Consider the following 16,287-nt stretch of genomic DNA (forward strand, 5'->3'; position numbering starts at 1 on the left):
CCCAGAGGGTGTTGTCAGGGCTCAGAGCCAAGGAAGGGTCTCGAGGGGCAGGCAGGTGGAAGGTGGGCTTGACCCAGAGCCGAAGCCGGTTGTACCGCAGGCTCAGCAGATCTGACGAGAGGCCAGGGACCCTAGGGCTCGCCAGAGCAGCCAGAGGCCCAGGCCATGTCCCCCTGTGGCCCACGAGGGCTGTTGGTGCAGGCAGGGCAGGCTCCTACGGGACAGTGGGGTACAGGCCAGCACCGAGCCACAGCAGCTTGGGAGGGGCTGGTCTGCCAGGGCTCCCCACTGCCCCGCAGTTCCCTGCCAATGCCACAGTGCGAGGTGGGCCCAGAGACTGGTGGCGGAGTGCCGGGTGTGAGCGCTGACAGCCCCGGGGCTCTGCCTGCACCCCGCGTCCTACCCCAACCTTAGAGGAGGGGCCCCGGTGGAGTGGTCCCCCCAGCGAGCTTGCCGTGGGGGTCAGCCCACAGGTGCTGAGCGCATGGCCACCGTAACGGGGGGCTGGCCCCATCAGGACGGGGATGAGGACCATGGGGGATGGTTCTAGGCAGATGAGGGCTTTGTGGGAGTCGTAAGAACGAGGCAGGTTTTGAGGGTGAGTTAGGTCAGTACATAGGGACAGGAGACCCCAGGTCCTGAGATTTAGGGCATGAGGGGGCTGTGGTTCGAGCCCGTGGTGGCGCTGACAAGAGGTGGCCTCCCCCAGGTCTGGGCCCCGCTCCTTCTGACCCCCTGCAGAGCTCAGGCACTGTTGTCATTAGGGTTCCCAGGTCCTGGCTTGTGCAGGGAGGAAGCTCGGGTTTCCTTCCTGTGCCACGGGCAGATGTCCCTCACATGTGTGCTCTCCCAGCCGTGCCCGGAGCTACCTGAGGACCCGGTCTGGTCCCTCACCCCATGCCATGTTCGAGGTTAGAACAGCTGACCCTCAGTCACCTGCCAGGTCTGGACGTGGCGGGGAGGGGTCCTGAAGCAGTCTGTCTCCCTGCCTCGCCCCCCCACCCAGGGGCTGTTAGTGCTGTCCTGGGCAGGGGGCTCCTGGCGGCCCATGGCTGGCCATGCTGCAGGGGTGGCTGGGACCCCAAGGAGGCAAGGGCTGGCTCTGGGGCAGCCAGCAACCGTGGGCACCCTCGGGGCACCTGGGGGAGGCAGGCTCGGGCCCCAGGGTGTTGTGTCCTTGGGGCCTGGGGCGTGGGTGATGAGCATGCGCGGGTGTGCGAGGAGCCCGAGGGCAGCCCTGAGCTCTCCCTGCAGCCAGGCGTGCCCGGAAGGCCTCCCTGGCTCAGGACTCGGGACAGAGGCAGGAAGCCTTCAGGACCACGGGGCTGCCCCGGGGCTGAGCAGCCAGTATGGCCGGCTGTGGGATTGCCGCTGCGCCAGGACCGCGGGGCTCTGGTGGCCACCCCGCTCCACATGGCTGGCCTGCCCGGAGGGGTGTGGGCTCAGCCCTGGTCCCCCTCCCAGAGGATGTCTGGCGTGGGGTCAGGCCTGGGTGGCCTGAGCCTGGGGAACAGGGGTGTGTCCTCTGAGTACTGCTGCTGTGGGCCTGGTCAGAGGAGAAGGTGGAGCGTGGGGGCTGGCCCTGCCCCCCGCAGGGGACCCCCTTCTAGCAGGCATCTCCTCCCCTGTGCGGCAGGCGGCACCTTGACTCTCTGCTTTCCTGCAAGCCCAGTGCCACATAGCACCCCATTCCCCACCTCTGCCTCTCGCGGCCACCCTCACTAACACGCCTGCTGTTCGCCGCAGTCACTGTATCCAGCAGATCCTGGAGGCTGTTCTGCACTGCCATCAGATGGGGGTCGTCCACAGGGACCTCAAGGTGAGTCCCCAACCCTGCTCTGGGCCAGCTGGCCACTGGCAGCTGCGTGTCCTGCAAGAAGGGCCCTCCTGCCAGAGCGCAAGGACGAGCACGTGTGGGGGCGCAGGCAGGGGTGTGTGTATATGCGCGTGTCCACTCGGGGTGTCTGGGTTGCAGGGGGGAACACAGACCCAGCAGGGGGGGCACACAGGTGACCTGCACACAGGTGGGGCAGATGCCAGGGGAGCAGGGTTGGGGAGGGCGGTCCCGCTGGCTTCTGCAGGCGTCCAGCCCGTCCTGCGAGTCTGCCGCCCTGGGCTCACTCCAGGCAGAGCGGTTTGTTCCCCTGCAGGGCACTGCGTGGCCTCAGGGGGAGCAGCACCCCCTCCACTTTCCCTGCCTCTGTCTCCAAAGTGGGCTTTCCTCTGGGCTGGGCTGTGGGGGAAGGGTCTGTCGTTCCTGCTTAGAGTCCTCAGGTGGCACTTGAGACCGACCTTCCCAGGCTGAATGGGGTTATACCTCCCTTGGGCCCCTGATCTTTGCAGGGACTGCTCTGAGGATGGTGCTGGTCTTTGCAGGGGCTGCTCTGAGGATGGTGCTGGTCTTTGCAGGGGCTGCTCTGGGGATGGTGTCGCACCAGGAGCAGGCCCAGGGTCCCCTCCCGTGCCCTTTCCATCTGTCTCTGCACGTCCCACATGGTCCTGTGTCCTTGCCTGCTTTGTGTGCCCGGGCGGTGGGCCTCATCGTCGGGCACCACGTTTGGTCTGAAGCTGCGTCCCGTGGCAGCAGGCCCCCCACCGTGGCCATGGAGCCCGTGAGGCATGAACATATGTGCGCCCCTGCACCCCGGCCCCGGCATGTCCTGGGCCACACCAGCCTGATGAAAAGAAGAAAAGGGCAGGACAGTGGACCTTCTGCCTCCTGCCGGGTGTGGAGGGCAGATGGCATCTCCTCTTCCAGAGAGGACGCCTGTCCCCTGACGGAGACAGACCCCCAAGGCCATCCCGTGGTGGGTTTGTGCTCAGCCGAGTGCTGCGTGGGGAGAGCAGAGGGATTTGGCACCGTGTTGGGGGGTTGTGAGGGAACTGGGGGGAGCAGGGGTCCCCCACTCTTCCCTGGGGCTGAGCCCTCATCCATGGCAGTCCTGCCGGCCACTTCAGACCCCTCGATGTGGGTGCGAGGGGAGGTGGGGGCCCCCCAATCCCACTCACGTTGACCAAACAAAGACGTGAGGGGGCCTCTGGGCTGTGCTGGGCAGCAGGACCCCATGTCCACAGCACATCTCACACAGATGACGTGCTGGGGACATGGGGCCCGACCAGCTGTGTGGGGCCCGGGGAAGCGCCGGTCTCTGCCACGGGGCTGGCATCCTTCGGGTTCAAGGGGCCGTGGGCACATTCTGCCGCCTCAGGGTCCCCAGCACTGTTAACAGGGTCTTTCCTGGGGCACCACCATGGCTGTACTCTCAGTGGGCCTGCCTGCTGGGACGGTGGCCTGGGGAGGGGGCTGAGGGCCCCTGGCGGTCGGGGATGAGGGAGGCTGGAGGCCAGAGCTCTGAGGGCTCTGCACTGACCGCTGAAGGCAGCCAGGCCAGGATGGGCGGCCCATGGACAGGGCACAGGGCACCCTGTGGTGCTCCTGTGGGATGGGGGACGAAGTCCCTTCAGCTTGCTCACGTGCGCTGCTCCTGAGGCGGGGGCAGGTAAGGGGCCTTTTCCCGCTGGGGGTGCTGTATGGCCCGAGGCTGAGGGATGGGGTGGTCAGATGCTCTGCGCTGCTTCCTTACTCTGGTCCTCTGGTGGGGAGGGGGGCGCCATTCCTCAGGCAGCCCCCCCACCGACTCTGAGCACCCAGATGAGGGACACGGCAAGCGCACTGCCTGCTGGGCTGGTGAGGGGCTCTCGGGTCTGCCTGCCACATTCTGAATTTTCGGCCTGGGTGTGACAGCTCCCCTCTGCCCCCTTGGGTCACAAGGAATCTGCTGGGGCAGCTCCTACCCGGCAGGGTGTCAGCCCGCAGACCGCCATCCCATCTGCTATGCCCCCTCCCCTCCGTGCCCTGTGGCGTGACCCTCACGCGTACTGGCGTGTTGCCTTCCCTGCAGCCCGAGAACCTGCTCCTGGCCAGCAAGTGCAAAGGGGCGGCCGTGAAGCTGGCGGACTTCGGCCTGGCCATCGAGGTGCAGGGGGACCAGCAGGCATGGTTTGGTGAGTGGGGACCCCCGGCCGCCTGGACTGAGGGCGGGGATCTGCTGCCCTCTTGGCCTTCACACCGCCCCTGCCCTGTCCCCAGGGTTTGCCGGCACGCCAGGCTACCTGTCCCCAGAGGTCCTGCGCAAGGAGGCCTATGGCAAGCCAGTGGACATCTGGGCATGCGGTGAGCCCTCTCTGGAGGTGGGGTGGGGCCGCGGGGCCGCAGTGGAGGGAGCCCTGCGCCCGTGCCAGGCTTGCCCCTGGGCTGACTCGAGGCTGCTGTCCACCAGGAGTCCCCCTCCCCACCCAGACTAGAATTGCTCATGTGACTCTGGTGGGGCCCACCTGGCTGAAGCCCACCACCCCAGTGCCTGCCCTGTACCCAGAAGAGAGGTCTGGGCCAGAAGGAGCACACGGCGTGGGGTGGGCGGGGGACCTCATGCAGACCACTGTGGTGGGGTCGCTGCAGGAGCTGAGCCCTGGACGTGACCCTTGTGTTCTGAGGGCCTAGGGGTGGGCTAGGGGTGGAGCCTACAAGGGTGATCCAGAGAGTGGGGGCTGGGGGTGAGGTGGGGGTCTGGGGAGGAGGCCTGGGGGAGGGGTGCAGAGAGGGGGGTGGAGGGGTGTTAGGGGGCAGGGAGTGGGGGGCTGGGGAGGAGGCTTGAGGGAGGGGTGGAGGCAGGGCAGCGCATGAGGCCAGCGCTCTGCTCTGCGCAGGGGTGATACTGTACATCCTGCTGGTGGGCTACCCACCCTTCTGGGACGAGGACCAGCACAAGCTGTACCAGCAGATCAAGGCGGGAGCCTACGACGTGAGTGCTTGACCCTTTCTGCCCCTCCTCAGCTCTGGGAGGCAGGCCCATGTGAGAGACCTCAGAGGACCGTGGCTGCTGTCTGGGGAAGGGGCTTCACACTCCCTCGTTGTCGCTTCTGTTTCTAGTTTCCATCTCCTGAGTGGGACACAGTCACTCCTGAAGCCAAAAACCTCATCAACCAGATGCTGACCATCAACCCTGCCAAGCGCATCACAGCCCACGAGGCGCTGAAGCACCCGTGGGTCTGCGTAAGTCCCTGCATGCAGACCCTGGGGTCCTCCGCCCGCTGCTGGCACATCCCAGGTCTCCTGGCTGTGCGCCTCGTGGGTCTGGGACCCACTGTGGGCTGTCACGGCCTCCGTCTCTGGTCTGGCCTGTGTGTGAGGGGACGGAGTGTCGAGGCAGACGGCCTGGGTAGGGGACACGGCCGTTGGGAGAGCCAGGAGGGTGGGGGGGTTCCAGGTAGAAAGGGGCGGTGGGCTCGGGGCTGGGCAGCTGGTGGGGGGGACAGCTGAGCTCTGGCTGCAGTGGGAGGCTGGTGGCTTTGGCACAAGGGCCGTGGCACAGCTCTGCTGTCCTGAGCCCTCTCCCTGAGGGACGAAGACCTCTCGGAGCCTTTAGCAGGGTGTGATGGCCCCTCTCCCCACAGCAACGCTCCACGGTGGCCTCCATGATGCACAGGCAGGAGACCGTGGAGTGCTTGAAAAAGTTCAACGCCCGAAGGAAGCTCAAGGTGAGACCTGGGCCCCAGTGCCCAGCCTACCTATCCCACGGCCCGCGTGCTCGTCCGCTGGGGGCTTGCCCGTGACTTGATGGCCCCAGGCCAGGAGTGGCCAGAGGGGTCCCGGCGGGCTGGGTGAGGGAAGGCACGGGGTCCTGGAGATCCTGGCACCCTCCCAGAGCAGACGGGCCAGGCAGGTCCAGCCCTGCATGGCAGCGGCGCTTGGGGACCCCCCCGGGCTATGGAGGCGCAGGTGCCCCCGGTTGCTGCCCCGTGCCCCAGCGAGAGTGGGTGGGCAGCCTTGGACCCTGGCAGGCCTGGTGTGGACAGCAGCCCGAGCCGCTGGTGGCCGGGCGGGGAGGGGGAGGAGGAGGAGGCCAGCCGCAGCAGCCCTGGGGGTCCTGAAGGCCCCTGGAAGCTGTGCTCAGCAGGCAGCCTCTGTTTTCACTCAGGAAGCGGGGGCCGGTCCCTGAGCAGCTGGAGAGCCGGTAGACTCTTGGGGTGCCAGGCCAGGACCCAGATCCTGCGGGTGCCCCCGGGGCTGAGGTCTGGGCTGCGGTAGCCTGGCCTCAGCTGCGTGTCTCTCCCCAGGGTGCGATCCTCACCACCATGCTGGCCACGAGAAATTTCTCAGGTGAGAACGGTCAGCTCGCGGAAGGGAAGGCTTCCCAGGGAGCCGCTGCTGGTAGCCCGCCCCTCTCACGCCCCCCTTCCCCCTGGCCCTTCTTCCCCACGGCGCAGCGGCCTTCTGCCTGCTCAGGACCTTGAGGCCTGGACTCTGGGCAGCACCCCAGGGTCTGCCCCCACCCCGACCCAGCCCGGCCTGGGAGGCCGCCCGGCACACGTCCCTGTCCCTGCGTGTTGGGTCTGTGTCCTCGCTGCCGTCTGGGCCGCAGCCCTGTGTGTCTGTCCAGGTGTTGGTCGCCACCCGTGGCCTTGTCCTGAGCCCTCTGAGCACCCGTTCTGTGTGTGGGAGGGGAGAGGAGGACCCGGGACTTCTCCACCGAGCTCTGGACTCGCTGGCGGCCACCCGCCTGGGGTGCTGTGGGTGGGCGGGGCTGGGGGCGTGTGGCTGCTACGGGGGCATCTGTCAGCGACCCCAAGGCCAGGGGCCCTGGCAGGCCCACTGGGCAGAGCGTCGCCCGCGGGGCAGGTGGCCCCTGGCTGTCCTGTGGTTGTGTGTCGCCCGCGTCACTGGGTGCGGGAGCGTCTGGGGTCCATCCCTGTTCGTCTGCATCTAGCTCCCCATCCTGTTCCTTTGGCTGTGGTACTGTGCTGCCGGGACCGGGGGGCGTGTGTCACACCAACACTAACGGGTCCTGTCCTGTGCACATACCCACTGGGCGCGAGAAGCCCCCGCTGGGGTTTTCTAAGGAGAAAGGAGGCAGACCCTTTCCAACTGTCCGTCAGTCCCAGTCCTGTTCCCACTCTCCTGTGAACGGGACTCTGGAACCATCCACCACCCAACTGTGGACTCTAATCTTCTTCTGCTTCCTTTGTCTCTCCCCTCCCTTCCCCTGCCCGCCCCGTCTGTGTCCGCCCCTCCCTCGTCTCTAACCCGGTGCTAACAGTGGGCAGACAGACCACCGCTCCGGCCACAATGTCCACCGCGGCCTCCGGCACCACCATGGGGCTGGTGGAACAAGGTAGATGCTCTTGCCCAGGGTCCCGCCTGTTGGCATGCAGCCCCTCGCTGCACGCAGCTGCCGGCCGGGCCTCCGGAGCTGCCCCCGAGGCCCCGGGAGCCCCTGCTCCCGCCGGAGACAGATCCCACATGGCAGCCCCCGCTGTCCCGGCAGCCTCAGACCCCATGCGCTGAAGGAGGGCTCAGGCTAGGGGACACCCGAGCCATGCCTCCCCCCAGATGCATTTCACCGGACCTTGGTCCTGGCCCCTGAGTCTGGGGGTCAGGAGACCCTTCTGGTCAGAGTCCTGTGCTCTGTGATCTCTCTCCCTCCTTGTCCATCATGACTCCCGTTCAGAGTGACCTTGACCACCTGTAGGAAGCCTCAGGGCTGCTGCTGGGTCTGAACCCTGAATGGGGGCTCTGGGGAAGAAGGCTTGGGGGCAGAGGTCCTGCACCATGAGAGCTCTCTTGCCAGCCCCCTGCACTCCCCGCCTGGCCCGCCCCCGTGCACAAGCACCTGCACCATGCTGCTCCCGTCACTCGCTTGGAGCTGGAGGTCTGTGTGGGTCCGACATGCACATGTCTGCCCTGTGAGCTCCAGGACGGGGGCCTCAGCCCCCAGAGAATGTCCTGTTGGGTCTTTCTGTGAGGCCCTAGGCCTCCTTCCAAATGTATGAGCAGAGAGGCTGCTTTTCTGGACCCTGCTCCTCCCAGGGGCCTCAGGCCAGCTCCTGCCCATCCCCCTGTGAGCTGGCCAGAGCCCTGAGGGCTAGCAGACCCCAGGACCTGCCAGGAGCCCAGCCCCAGCCAAGGCCAGTGCAGGCATAGGGCGCACAGAGCCTGTTGCAGCCAAGGGCCAACCCCAGGGCTCCCCGGACGGAGCCGCGGGGGCCAGGTTTTCTGCTGGTGCCTCGTGCTTTGGCCCCAGCCAGCCTTCCACCCCATTTCTTGCTTCAAGGTCCCACAGGGGGTGCATTCCTTAGCTGCCCCCTTCTGGGGATACTCCAGGCAGGGCCACCCTCTGGGAGGATGGTCTGTGCCTTTCTGTGAGCCCAGCAGACATGTCCGGCAGGCAAGGCCCCCGGAGGGCCATCCAGAGCGCATGGCGGGGAGGAGGGCAGGGTGCCTGGGCGCTCCTGGAGAAACGCGGCTGCCCAGTGCGGTGAGCGAGGCCGCTGGGCTACCCTCCGGCGGGGCCCCTGCCTGCGCCTGCCCGGCTGCCGTGGACCGTGGATGCGCCGCGGATGCATGCGCCGTGTGCATGCCCAGCCCTGCGGGGCGCCCGGGGCTGCTCGGTCCCCGAGGCGGTCAGTGCATGCGGACGGAGCCCAGCATGGCTGTCTGGGGCCGCCGGTGAGGGGATGAGCCAGATGCTGGGCCTTGGGCTGAGGTCAGCCCACCTCAGCCAGTGGCACTGGGCGGGGTTCTCTGTTTCAAGGCTACGGCTCCTCCATAGGGGACAGCCTCCCGGGTGATGCAGCGCCCTGGCCAGAGGAGCCTGTGGGGTCTCCGTGGAGACGGATGCTGCAGGTCGTCAGAGCTTCTCGGCCTTCCCCGAGAGGGGGTGGGCAAACTGGGGTTGTAGGGCAGCTGTGGCCGGCCTGAGGTCTCTGCTTGTCCACCACAGGTCTGGGGTACCCGCTCAGTCCGCCCCCCCCAGGGCACCTGCTGCCAACTCGCGTGTCTGACTTGAGAAAGCATGGAGGGAGTGCCCTGTGCTTTGTACTGCCAGTACAGACGGGGTCCACAGGGCCCTGGAGGCAAGGAATTTCCAGGAGCTGCTTTCAGGAGGGGCCTGTCCTGTGTCTTGTAGCCGCTGGTCCAAGGGAGTTCCTCAGGGGAGGTGTTTGGGGATCGGTTAAGGGGCTGGGTGTCCGCTGTGAGGCTTTCTGGAGCCCGGGCCCCACCGGAGCCGCCTGAGTCTGCTGGGGCGTTGTCGTCTCGGGTAGCAGGGTCTGGAGAGTCAGGGACTGAGGGGGACCCTCTTGAGATCCAGGCCTGCCCCAGGGTCTCCGTCCGCTTCTCACCAGGGCTCGGTTCGAGAGGAAGGCCAGGCAGGGCAGGCTGTGTCTCCTCGGTGCGCCGGGCCGGCTCGGACGCTCTGCATTGTTGTGCGGGTTCTGTGGGGATGCATGGCTCTGGGATGCTGAGCTGGACGCCTCTTTCCTCCGGGCCCCTGGAGGACCCTGGCCCTGCTGGTCAGCCAGCAAGGACGGGGTTCCTGGGCTGTGCGACTTCAGCATGACTCCCACGTTGGGGGAGGTGGCCTACCTGTGCGCTGGACTTGGGGAAGGGAGCAGGGGACTGAGGTCAGTGGGGATTAGGTGCAAAAGCTCCCGTGTCCACAGGTTCGGGCTGTCCCGCCATGCTGGGTTATGGGGAGGTGGGTTGGAGCCGACCTCTGGTGGTTTCCAGGGTCCCCACAAGGGGAAGTGGCCCTTTGGGAGATGGCAGTCTTGGTCCTGGGACGCTCACGGGTCTGGGCCTGCAGGCATTGGGGTGCGGTCCTGATCCAGCCTCACCAGACCGGGAGGATGTGCTGCAGGGTGGGCAGGCCTGGTGGGCCAGAGAGGGGCCCTGTCACCCCTGCACTGACTGGGATCCTGTGACACTTCTCGTGGCGGGGAAGCCTGCAGGACCAGGGCATGGGCCAAGAGGCAGGTCTCTGGTGACATGCAGCCCCATGGTTACTGGTGGGGAAGCCTTTGAGAGAGTGGACAGATTGTGGGGAGAGACCTCCCCTGGGGTGGCAATTGGACAGCCCCACAGGGCTCTCTCTGCTCAAGCACCTCACCCATGTCCCTGCACAGAGCCTGGAGGGTGGCAAAGGGACCTTCACAGAGAGAAAGATGGGCCACAGTCCAGAGGATTGGGACCCTGACGATGCTCTCAAACCAAAGCAGCATTAAAGCCCCCTAGAACAGACGCCCCACCACCCCTGGGAAGTGTGGGGGGGCCTGGGTGCTGCCGCTGAGGCTGCCAGTGGGGGGACCCCCCCCGTGGAGAACTGCGGCTCTCCCTGGGTCCCGGTGTGTACAGCGGCCCTGCGCAACGGCCTCCAGGGATGTTTCCCGTCGTCGAGAGTCCCCCCACCCCCCCGCGAACCACAGTGGGCTGCAGAGATGGCTGGCCAGCTGGAGGCTGGGGACCCACGGCGGGGTGGGGGGCTGCAGCAGCCCTGGGGGCCCACCCCCGGCCTTGGCCCCTGGTGCGGCTGCTCTGTCTTGCACAGGTGGGGCAGCGCTGGGCCCGGCGTGCTGGTGGGGCGGGCAGGGTCCTGGGCCACACGCTTGCACTCCTGCCTGACCACGTGAATCTTGTTTTCTTTCTTTCCCTACTACTACCTCCCTCCCTCCTCACCTTTCCTTCCCTGGAAGGTAAGCCGACTTCCCTTGGTTTGGCAGCTGCTCTATAAATGCTGTCCACTGCGGAGGGCCCAGATGCTGTGGGACTTGGAGGGGTGGCGGGCTGCCCTGACCTCTGTGTGGTCGTGTTGGGGCGAGCCAGGCCGTCTGCTGGGTGTCCCACAGGTGGTGGGCAGCCGGAGATGTGGGGGGGCCCTCTGGAGCCTTCCCCATGGGTGGCACCTTGTTGAGCCCATCAGAGCCCCGGGGCCTCAGGGGTGGGCCGAGGGGCTTGTGTTGGGGCCGATGCTGCCCTGGTAAGGCCAGGAAATGACTCCAAGGTCAGGACTTCCAGGATTGATTCCTGAAGAACGAGACAGCCCCTGGGTGCTGAGCCAGGGGGCCTGTGGGCAGGGCGCTGAGTCCTATTTGCCCAGGGAGTGGGGCGGGAGGCTGATGGCAGGCGGCCACCCGCACTTGGGATGAGCCCCTCCCTTCGTGGGCGGGTGGCCAGCCGCAGCCGGCCCCTGCCCGGGAACACAGGCAAGTGACAGGCAGATGGCCCAGCACCCCAGCCTGGTGCTCCATCCTGTGTTCCTGTGCAGGGCTGGGGGAGCACCTGCCTCCTCCTTGGTGGAGCCTACACACTGCCCCCAAGCCGCAGGGCCCGTGTGGGACAGGAAACCATGGTGTCCTGCAGGGTCATGGAGAACGGTGGGGGGAAGGGGCCTGTCCTGGGGTTGAGAGCTTTGGGCTGTCCTGGGTCTCCCGTGGGCCTTCTCCGGGATGGCCAGGCTCAGAACTGGGCAGACCTGCTTTAGCCCCCACCGAGGATGGATGCCACCCTGCCTTGGGACTTGGGGTCCCCTGGCTGCCCCCTAGCTCTTGGGGATCCCCAGAGCCCGGCTGGCCCCGAGTTCTGCTCACACCGAGGGGGTGGGTAGTCGGGGGCTGCAGGTGCTTTGCTCATGTCGCCCATTTCCTCCCCATGCAGCAGCCAAGAGCTTACTCAACAAGAAGGCTGACGCGGGGAAGGTGAGTGCCCTGGCCCTGGGGCCCACCTGTGGCCATGCTCCCCACCCTCCCTGGTGGGCAGGCCCTGGGAAGGGGTGTGGTTCCTTCCCCCCTGACTTCTTCCTCTCTCCACAGCCCCAGACAAATAGCACCAAGAACAGCGCTGCTGCCACCAGCCCGAAGGGGACGCTTCCTCCCGCTGCCCTGGTACTGAGCTCCTCGGCCCCCTGCCCGCCGGCCCTACCACAGCCCGGCTGTGCAGTGGCCACCTGTCAGGCTTGGGGTGCAGTGGGGTGCAGCCCCAGCTACCTCCAATGGACGGTGCCTGGCCCTCCAGCTCCCCCTTGCTCTCGGGTGTGGAATTAGGGCCGAGCCCCTTTTGGGGGGTCTTGGGGCTGCGTAGGGGCCTGGCCTGGTGTCCCATCTGTGGGTCAGCTCTGAGAGGCATTCAGGAGTGCTGCCCTGTGCAACTCTGCCCTCAGCAGGCCCACCCGGAGCGTCTGTGCCTGGCCACCCTGCAGGGGCCTGGCTGGGTGGGGAGATGCCTCCCGGCTGCTGCAGGGGCGCGCCACCCTGGAGCTGAGGGCTCTGGTGTCTCCCAGGAACCATGGGTGGGGCTGGTCTTAGCTGTGGAGCCCCCCAGTGATCTGGGGGGAGACGAGCCGCTGTGGCAGTTGGCTTGGTGATGACCCAGCAGCAGCCAGGGCAGCTTCCTGTGGGTGGCCGTACCCCGCAGGCCCCCAGCCACCGGGAGACACAGCCCCGTGGCTGTGCTGGCCTGTGGCTGCCCGGCAGGGGTGGAGGAGGCCCGGGGGCTTCTGGCTGGGCAGGCGTGGGCAGACACAAGTTCAGAGGAGCCCGCTGGCTCTGGCCCTCTCGTCGGGAGGCCAGGGGATGGCTCCTGGCCAGCCCCCCCCCCCCCGCCGCCGAGCTGGTGGCTTGTGATGGTGCAAGGGTGCTATGTGCCCATGGCGGCCTGTGTAGGGCTGGCCGCCCCGAGAGGTTGGGGTATGCCGGGGCCCAGGTTCCGAGATCCTGCGGAGCCCAGCCCTGCATGCCCACAGGAAGGCTCAGCTCGCCAGGTGGCCGTCCAGCACACGGGGGCAGCCTCAGCCCCGGAGGGGAGGGTCCCACACAGCCAGCCCCATCTCGGACCCCGTCCATTCCATATGCCACCCTCACTCCCATGACATCTTCAAAACCATGCTGGCCATCCCAGGGCAGAGAGTCAGGCGGCAAGGTGAGGGAACAGGAGGACCTCGTTCCCTGCCCAGTGCCCCCACGCTCTGTGCTGCGCTCCGTGGGCGCACGTGCTTCTCTCTGGCCTTCCTGGCCGTTGGGCCTCCCCAAATCGCTCTGCCTCCTGCCATGCACGCTCGGCTGCCTCCTCCCTCCACCTACCTTCTCCTCTCACTTCCCTCTTTCCTTCCTCTGTGCTTCCTTCTTCTGTAGGAGCCTCAAACCACCGTCATTCATAACCCCGTGGACGGGATCAAGGTACTACCACACCCACTGGCCCCCTTGGGAGCCTGTGCCCAGGCAGGAGGCAGGCCCCCAGCCAGGGGCAGGTCTGGGGCACTGACCCGGGGCAGCCCTTGTGCTGAGAGTTGGGGGGCAGGTGTATAGGGACCCTTCTTGAGGCAGGACAGAGTCCCACAGGTCCACGGCCGCCCCCTTGGAATGAGGCCCCAGGCGCTGCCGTCTTAGGCGTGGCTGTACCGAGTCACTGTTAACAGTGGGGGCCCGAGCAGGGTCCGCTTCTCAGGACCTCCGTGCTGTCCATCCAGCCTTATCTGCGGGCTGGTGCAGCAGATCCGGGAGCCAGGCATGCAGGGCTGCCTTGGTGTGCCAGGAGAGGAGAGCCGGCGTGGGCCGGGAGGAGGGAGCAGCACAGATGCCCCTGGCCACCCCCATCACTCACCTCTGCCCCCAGTGCTTCCTGCCGGGCCAGGCTGCCTCTGCCGCTGCTCCGTGACCGGCATCTCCCGCTGCATGGGCGCCTACACCCGGGGCCAGAGAAGGGGCTGGCTCTCAGGGTGGCGGGAGGGACGGAGGGCCGCCAAGCTGTGTTTCTAGGACTGGCACCTGCCCCAGCCTGCAGTCGGACTCCCCCCGAGCCCCGGGTTCCCCGAAGGGCCCCTCATATCCTGGCTGCAGGCCGGGACCAGGGGCCAGTGGCTCTCAGCACAGATGCAACGTACCAGAAGGGGCCTGGGTGTCCTCCTGCCTTGTGGCTCGGGGCAGCTATTCCTTGGGCCCCATGTCTAGGGTGAGGCTCCTGTTTGTCTTGCAAGGGGCCTCTAGACAAACTTGGGGGGTTGTGGTACGAGCCCCGATCCTACAAGCTGCAGGCCACCCCCATCGCCGGGCAGGGCCTAGCGCAGGGCGTTCACTCAGGGCTAGGAGGAGCCCTGGAGGACCTCAGGAGCAGGCAGACCTCCTGGGAAGTCCTTGACAGGTGACAGGCTGCTGGTTTTTGAGTGGGGTCGGAGGTGCTGGGACTGCTGGTCTACCCTCGCAGGCTCCCACAGCGGGGAGACTGGGCTTGGCTGGACAGTCCAGGCCTGAGGGGCAGGCGGCCCCTGCTGGGGCAGGAGCTGTGGATACGGCCAGTCTCTTGAGGCCCTCCTGGAGCCTTCCCGCCCTGTCTGCCACAGTGTACAGGCTGGGGGTGCTTTCCCGTTCCACTGGGAGTGCCAGACAGCCCGTTTTCCTCTCTTACGGAAGAGTCATAGGGAGTCTCTCCTCCAAGTGCGTCTGATCAGGAGAAGGCACGTCTGGGCCCCTGGCCATTGCGGACGTGAGCGGCTGAGGCCTGGGGCTGGGTGACCGCATGTGGGGTTCTGGGACGGGCACCTCCAGGCCCCACAGAGGCGGGCTGGGACAGAGACCTCATCCTGACCCGCTGTCTCCATGTGTCCCCCAGGAGTCATCGGACAGCACTCACACCACTATAGAGGACGAGGACACGAAAGGTACATCTGGAAGATGGCACGGTGGGGCGTCTGGGATGCGGGCAAGGGGTGTCCACGGGGCGCTGGCTCTGCTTGGCCACAGCCCCCAGGGGCCTGCCTAGTGCATGCGGGCCAAGAGACCGGTGCCCTGGTCAGCAGGGCAGCTCCCAGCCTGCAGGGGAACAAGTTCATGGTTGAATATGCTGATTTTTTTCTCTTGAACTTCCTGAAGTCGGTGACCCTGCTTGGCTGGCAGCCACTAAGGAAACAGCCAGCAAGGGGCTTTGCCTGGGTTCTGGGTGTTTCCACAGCCCATGAGGGTGGGTGGGCTGCACCCGTGTAGGGCCCCTCTGCTCCCAGCTCTGTCTACCTCCCCTGGGAGGGCAGGTGGCATGTGGGCCCGCCGGAACCTTTGGGCCACATGGTCACAGTTCGGCGCAGGGCTGTCCCAGGGCCCGATGGCCAGCCATTCTGCCAGTTTGGGGGACACAGTGGCACCCCAAAACAGAGGTGAGCACAGGCCCCTGGATGAAGGGAGAGTAGATGTTCACGTGGTTTCCGTGAACAGACGGATACAGGCCCTTGTCGTCAGCACAGAGGCCCCCCCCGAGGCCCTGTCTTTGCAGTTCAGCCCTGATCCCGGCCTTGTGGGAGGTTGTAGGAGCATTGGCCGGCCTGCTCTGGCCCAGACCCCAGTGCGCCATCGGGCTGGGAGATCAGCCTCGGGCAGCAGGGCGGGCCCAAAAGGGCCTAGGCCTGCCCCTCCTGCCGTCTCCAGTCCTCCGTGTCCGGCTCCTGGACCCAACTGTGAGCTGTGTCTCGGGTCCTCCAGCCCCACCCCACCCATCCTCGTGCTGTCCCTCTCTCCCGCATGCCCCCTCCTGTCTCCCGTTAGCGTCTCACCTGTCTGCCCCAACCCCCAGGGCCCCTGACACCCTGAGCTCTGTGAGGAGGGGCTCCTCGAGCTCTGAAGCCAACCCCCTACCTCACGCCCACCTCCCGCCAGCCCCCTGCGCACTCCGCGTCAGTGGGTTGGGGGGGCCCCGCTGTGGGCGGGGTCTGCCTAGAGGACCCTGCAGCAGCCTGTCTCTGTAGGGCTGCCTCGGCCCTTCTGCCCCCAACCCCCCATGGTGGCCTCCTCCCCTCCCCCCACCACCAGCCTGAGCATCCCCTCCCCCCAGACACTGGCCAGGGGCTGCTTGGGCGGGAGCGAGTATGGCACTGCTTCCCTGGGCCGCTCACGCTCGGCCTCCTGTCCACCCCAGCGCCCAGGGTCCCTGACATCCTGAGCTCCGTGGGGAGGGGCTTGGGAGCTCTGGACGCTGAGGGCCCCCTGCCTGCTCTGTGTAAGTAGCGCCCCGGGCCGCTGCCCTGCTGCCGAGCAGCTCCTGCGCCCGCTGTGCGTGGCCTCAGCTCCCCACCCCCCCCACCCCCCACCCCCCCCACCCCCCCACCCCCGCCGCTGGGCTGCCCAGGGCCTGAGCCTGAGTCTGGGCTGGCCGCCTGGCACTCCCCACGCAGGGTGCTCCCGGCGCCGCCCTCCCCTCCTCCTTCCTCCGCCAGCTCTGCAGGCTGCCCCAACGCTGCCGTGTCTCAGGCCTGGGCATGGGCAGGCCCTCCGGGCAGTCTACGGTGCATCTTGCCTCCCTCACACCGCCTGCCTGACCTTCCCGGTTGTAGCACCCCATGGGGCCCTACGGAGGCATAGCCTCTCCCGACTGTGGCTGCGGGCGAGAGGAGGGAGGCCTGGCCTTGCTGCCCAGCTGGGTCCTCCCTGGGCTCTGCACACGCCGGGCTGCCTCTGTCCATGGGGGGGGGTGTA

The 16,287-nt window shown here is 67.0% G+C and overlaps 1 protein-coding gene across 3 annotated transcripts in view; it reads left to right on the top strand.

The window, feature by feature from the left end:
* The window catches only part of CAMK2B (calcium/calmodulin dependent protein kinase II beta), a 78,948-nt gene that overhangs the window by 55,259 nt on the left and 7,402 nt on the right, over positions 1-16,287 (top strand). The window contains exons 6-17 of one of the 3 annotated variants that reach the window (XM_044245750.1): positions 1,747-1,819; positions 3,903-4,005; positions 4,091-4,174; positions 4,708-4,802; positions 4,931-5,053; positions 5,455-5,538; positions 6,118-6,160; positions 7,098-7,172; positions 11,495-11,532; positions 11,647-11,718; positions 12,964-13,008; positions 14,438-14,486. In XM_044245750.1, the coding sequence (XP_044101685.1) occupies positions 1,747-1,819; positions 3,903-4,005; positions 4,091-4,174; positions 4,708-4,802; positions 4,931-5,053; positions 5,455-5,538; positions 6,118-6,160; positions 7,098-7,172; positions 11,495-11,532; positions 11,647-11,718; positions 12,964-13,008; positions 14,438-14,486 (884 nt within the window). Of the gene's footprint in view, positions 1-1,746; positions 1,820-3,902; positions 4,006-4,090; positions 4,175-4,707; positions 4,803-4,930; positions 5,054-5,454; positions 5,539-6,117; positions 6,161-7,097; positions 7,173-11,491; positions 11,533-11,646; positions 11,719-12,963; positions 13,009-14,437; positions 14,487-16,287 lie in introns of all 3 variants that reach the window. The other 2 variants (XM_044245751.1, XM_044245752.1) reach the window with 2 other exon arrangements.

Source organism: Neovison vison, chromosome 4 (genome assembly GCF_020171115.1).
Source record: "Neovison vison isolate M4711 chromosome 4, ASM_NN_V1, whole genome shotgun sequence".
NCBI lineage: Eukaryota > Metazoa > Chordata > Mammalia > Carnivora > Mustelidae > Neogale > Neogale vison.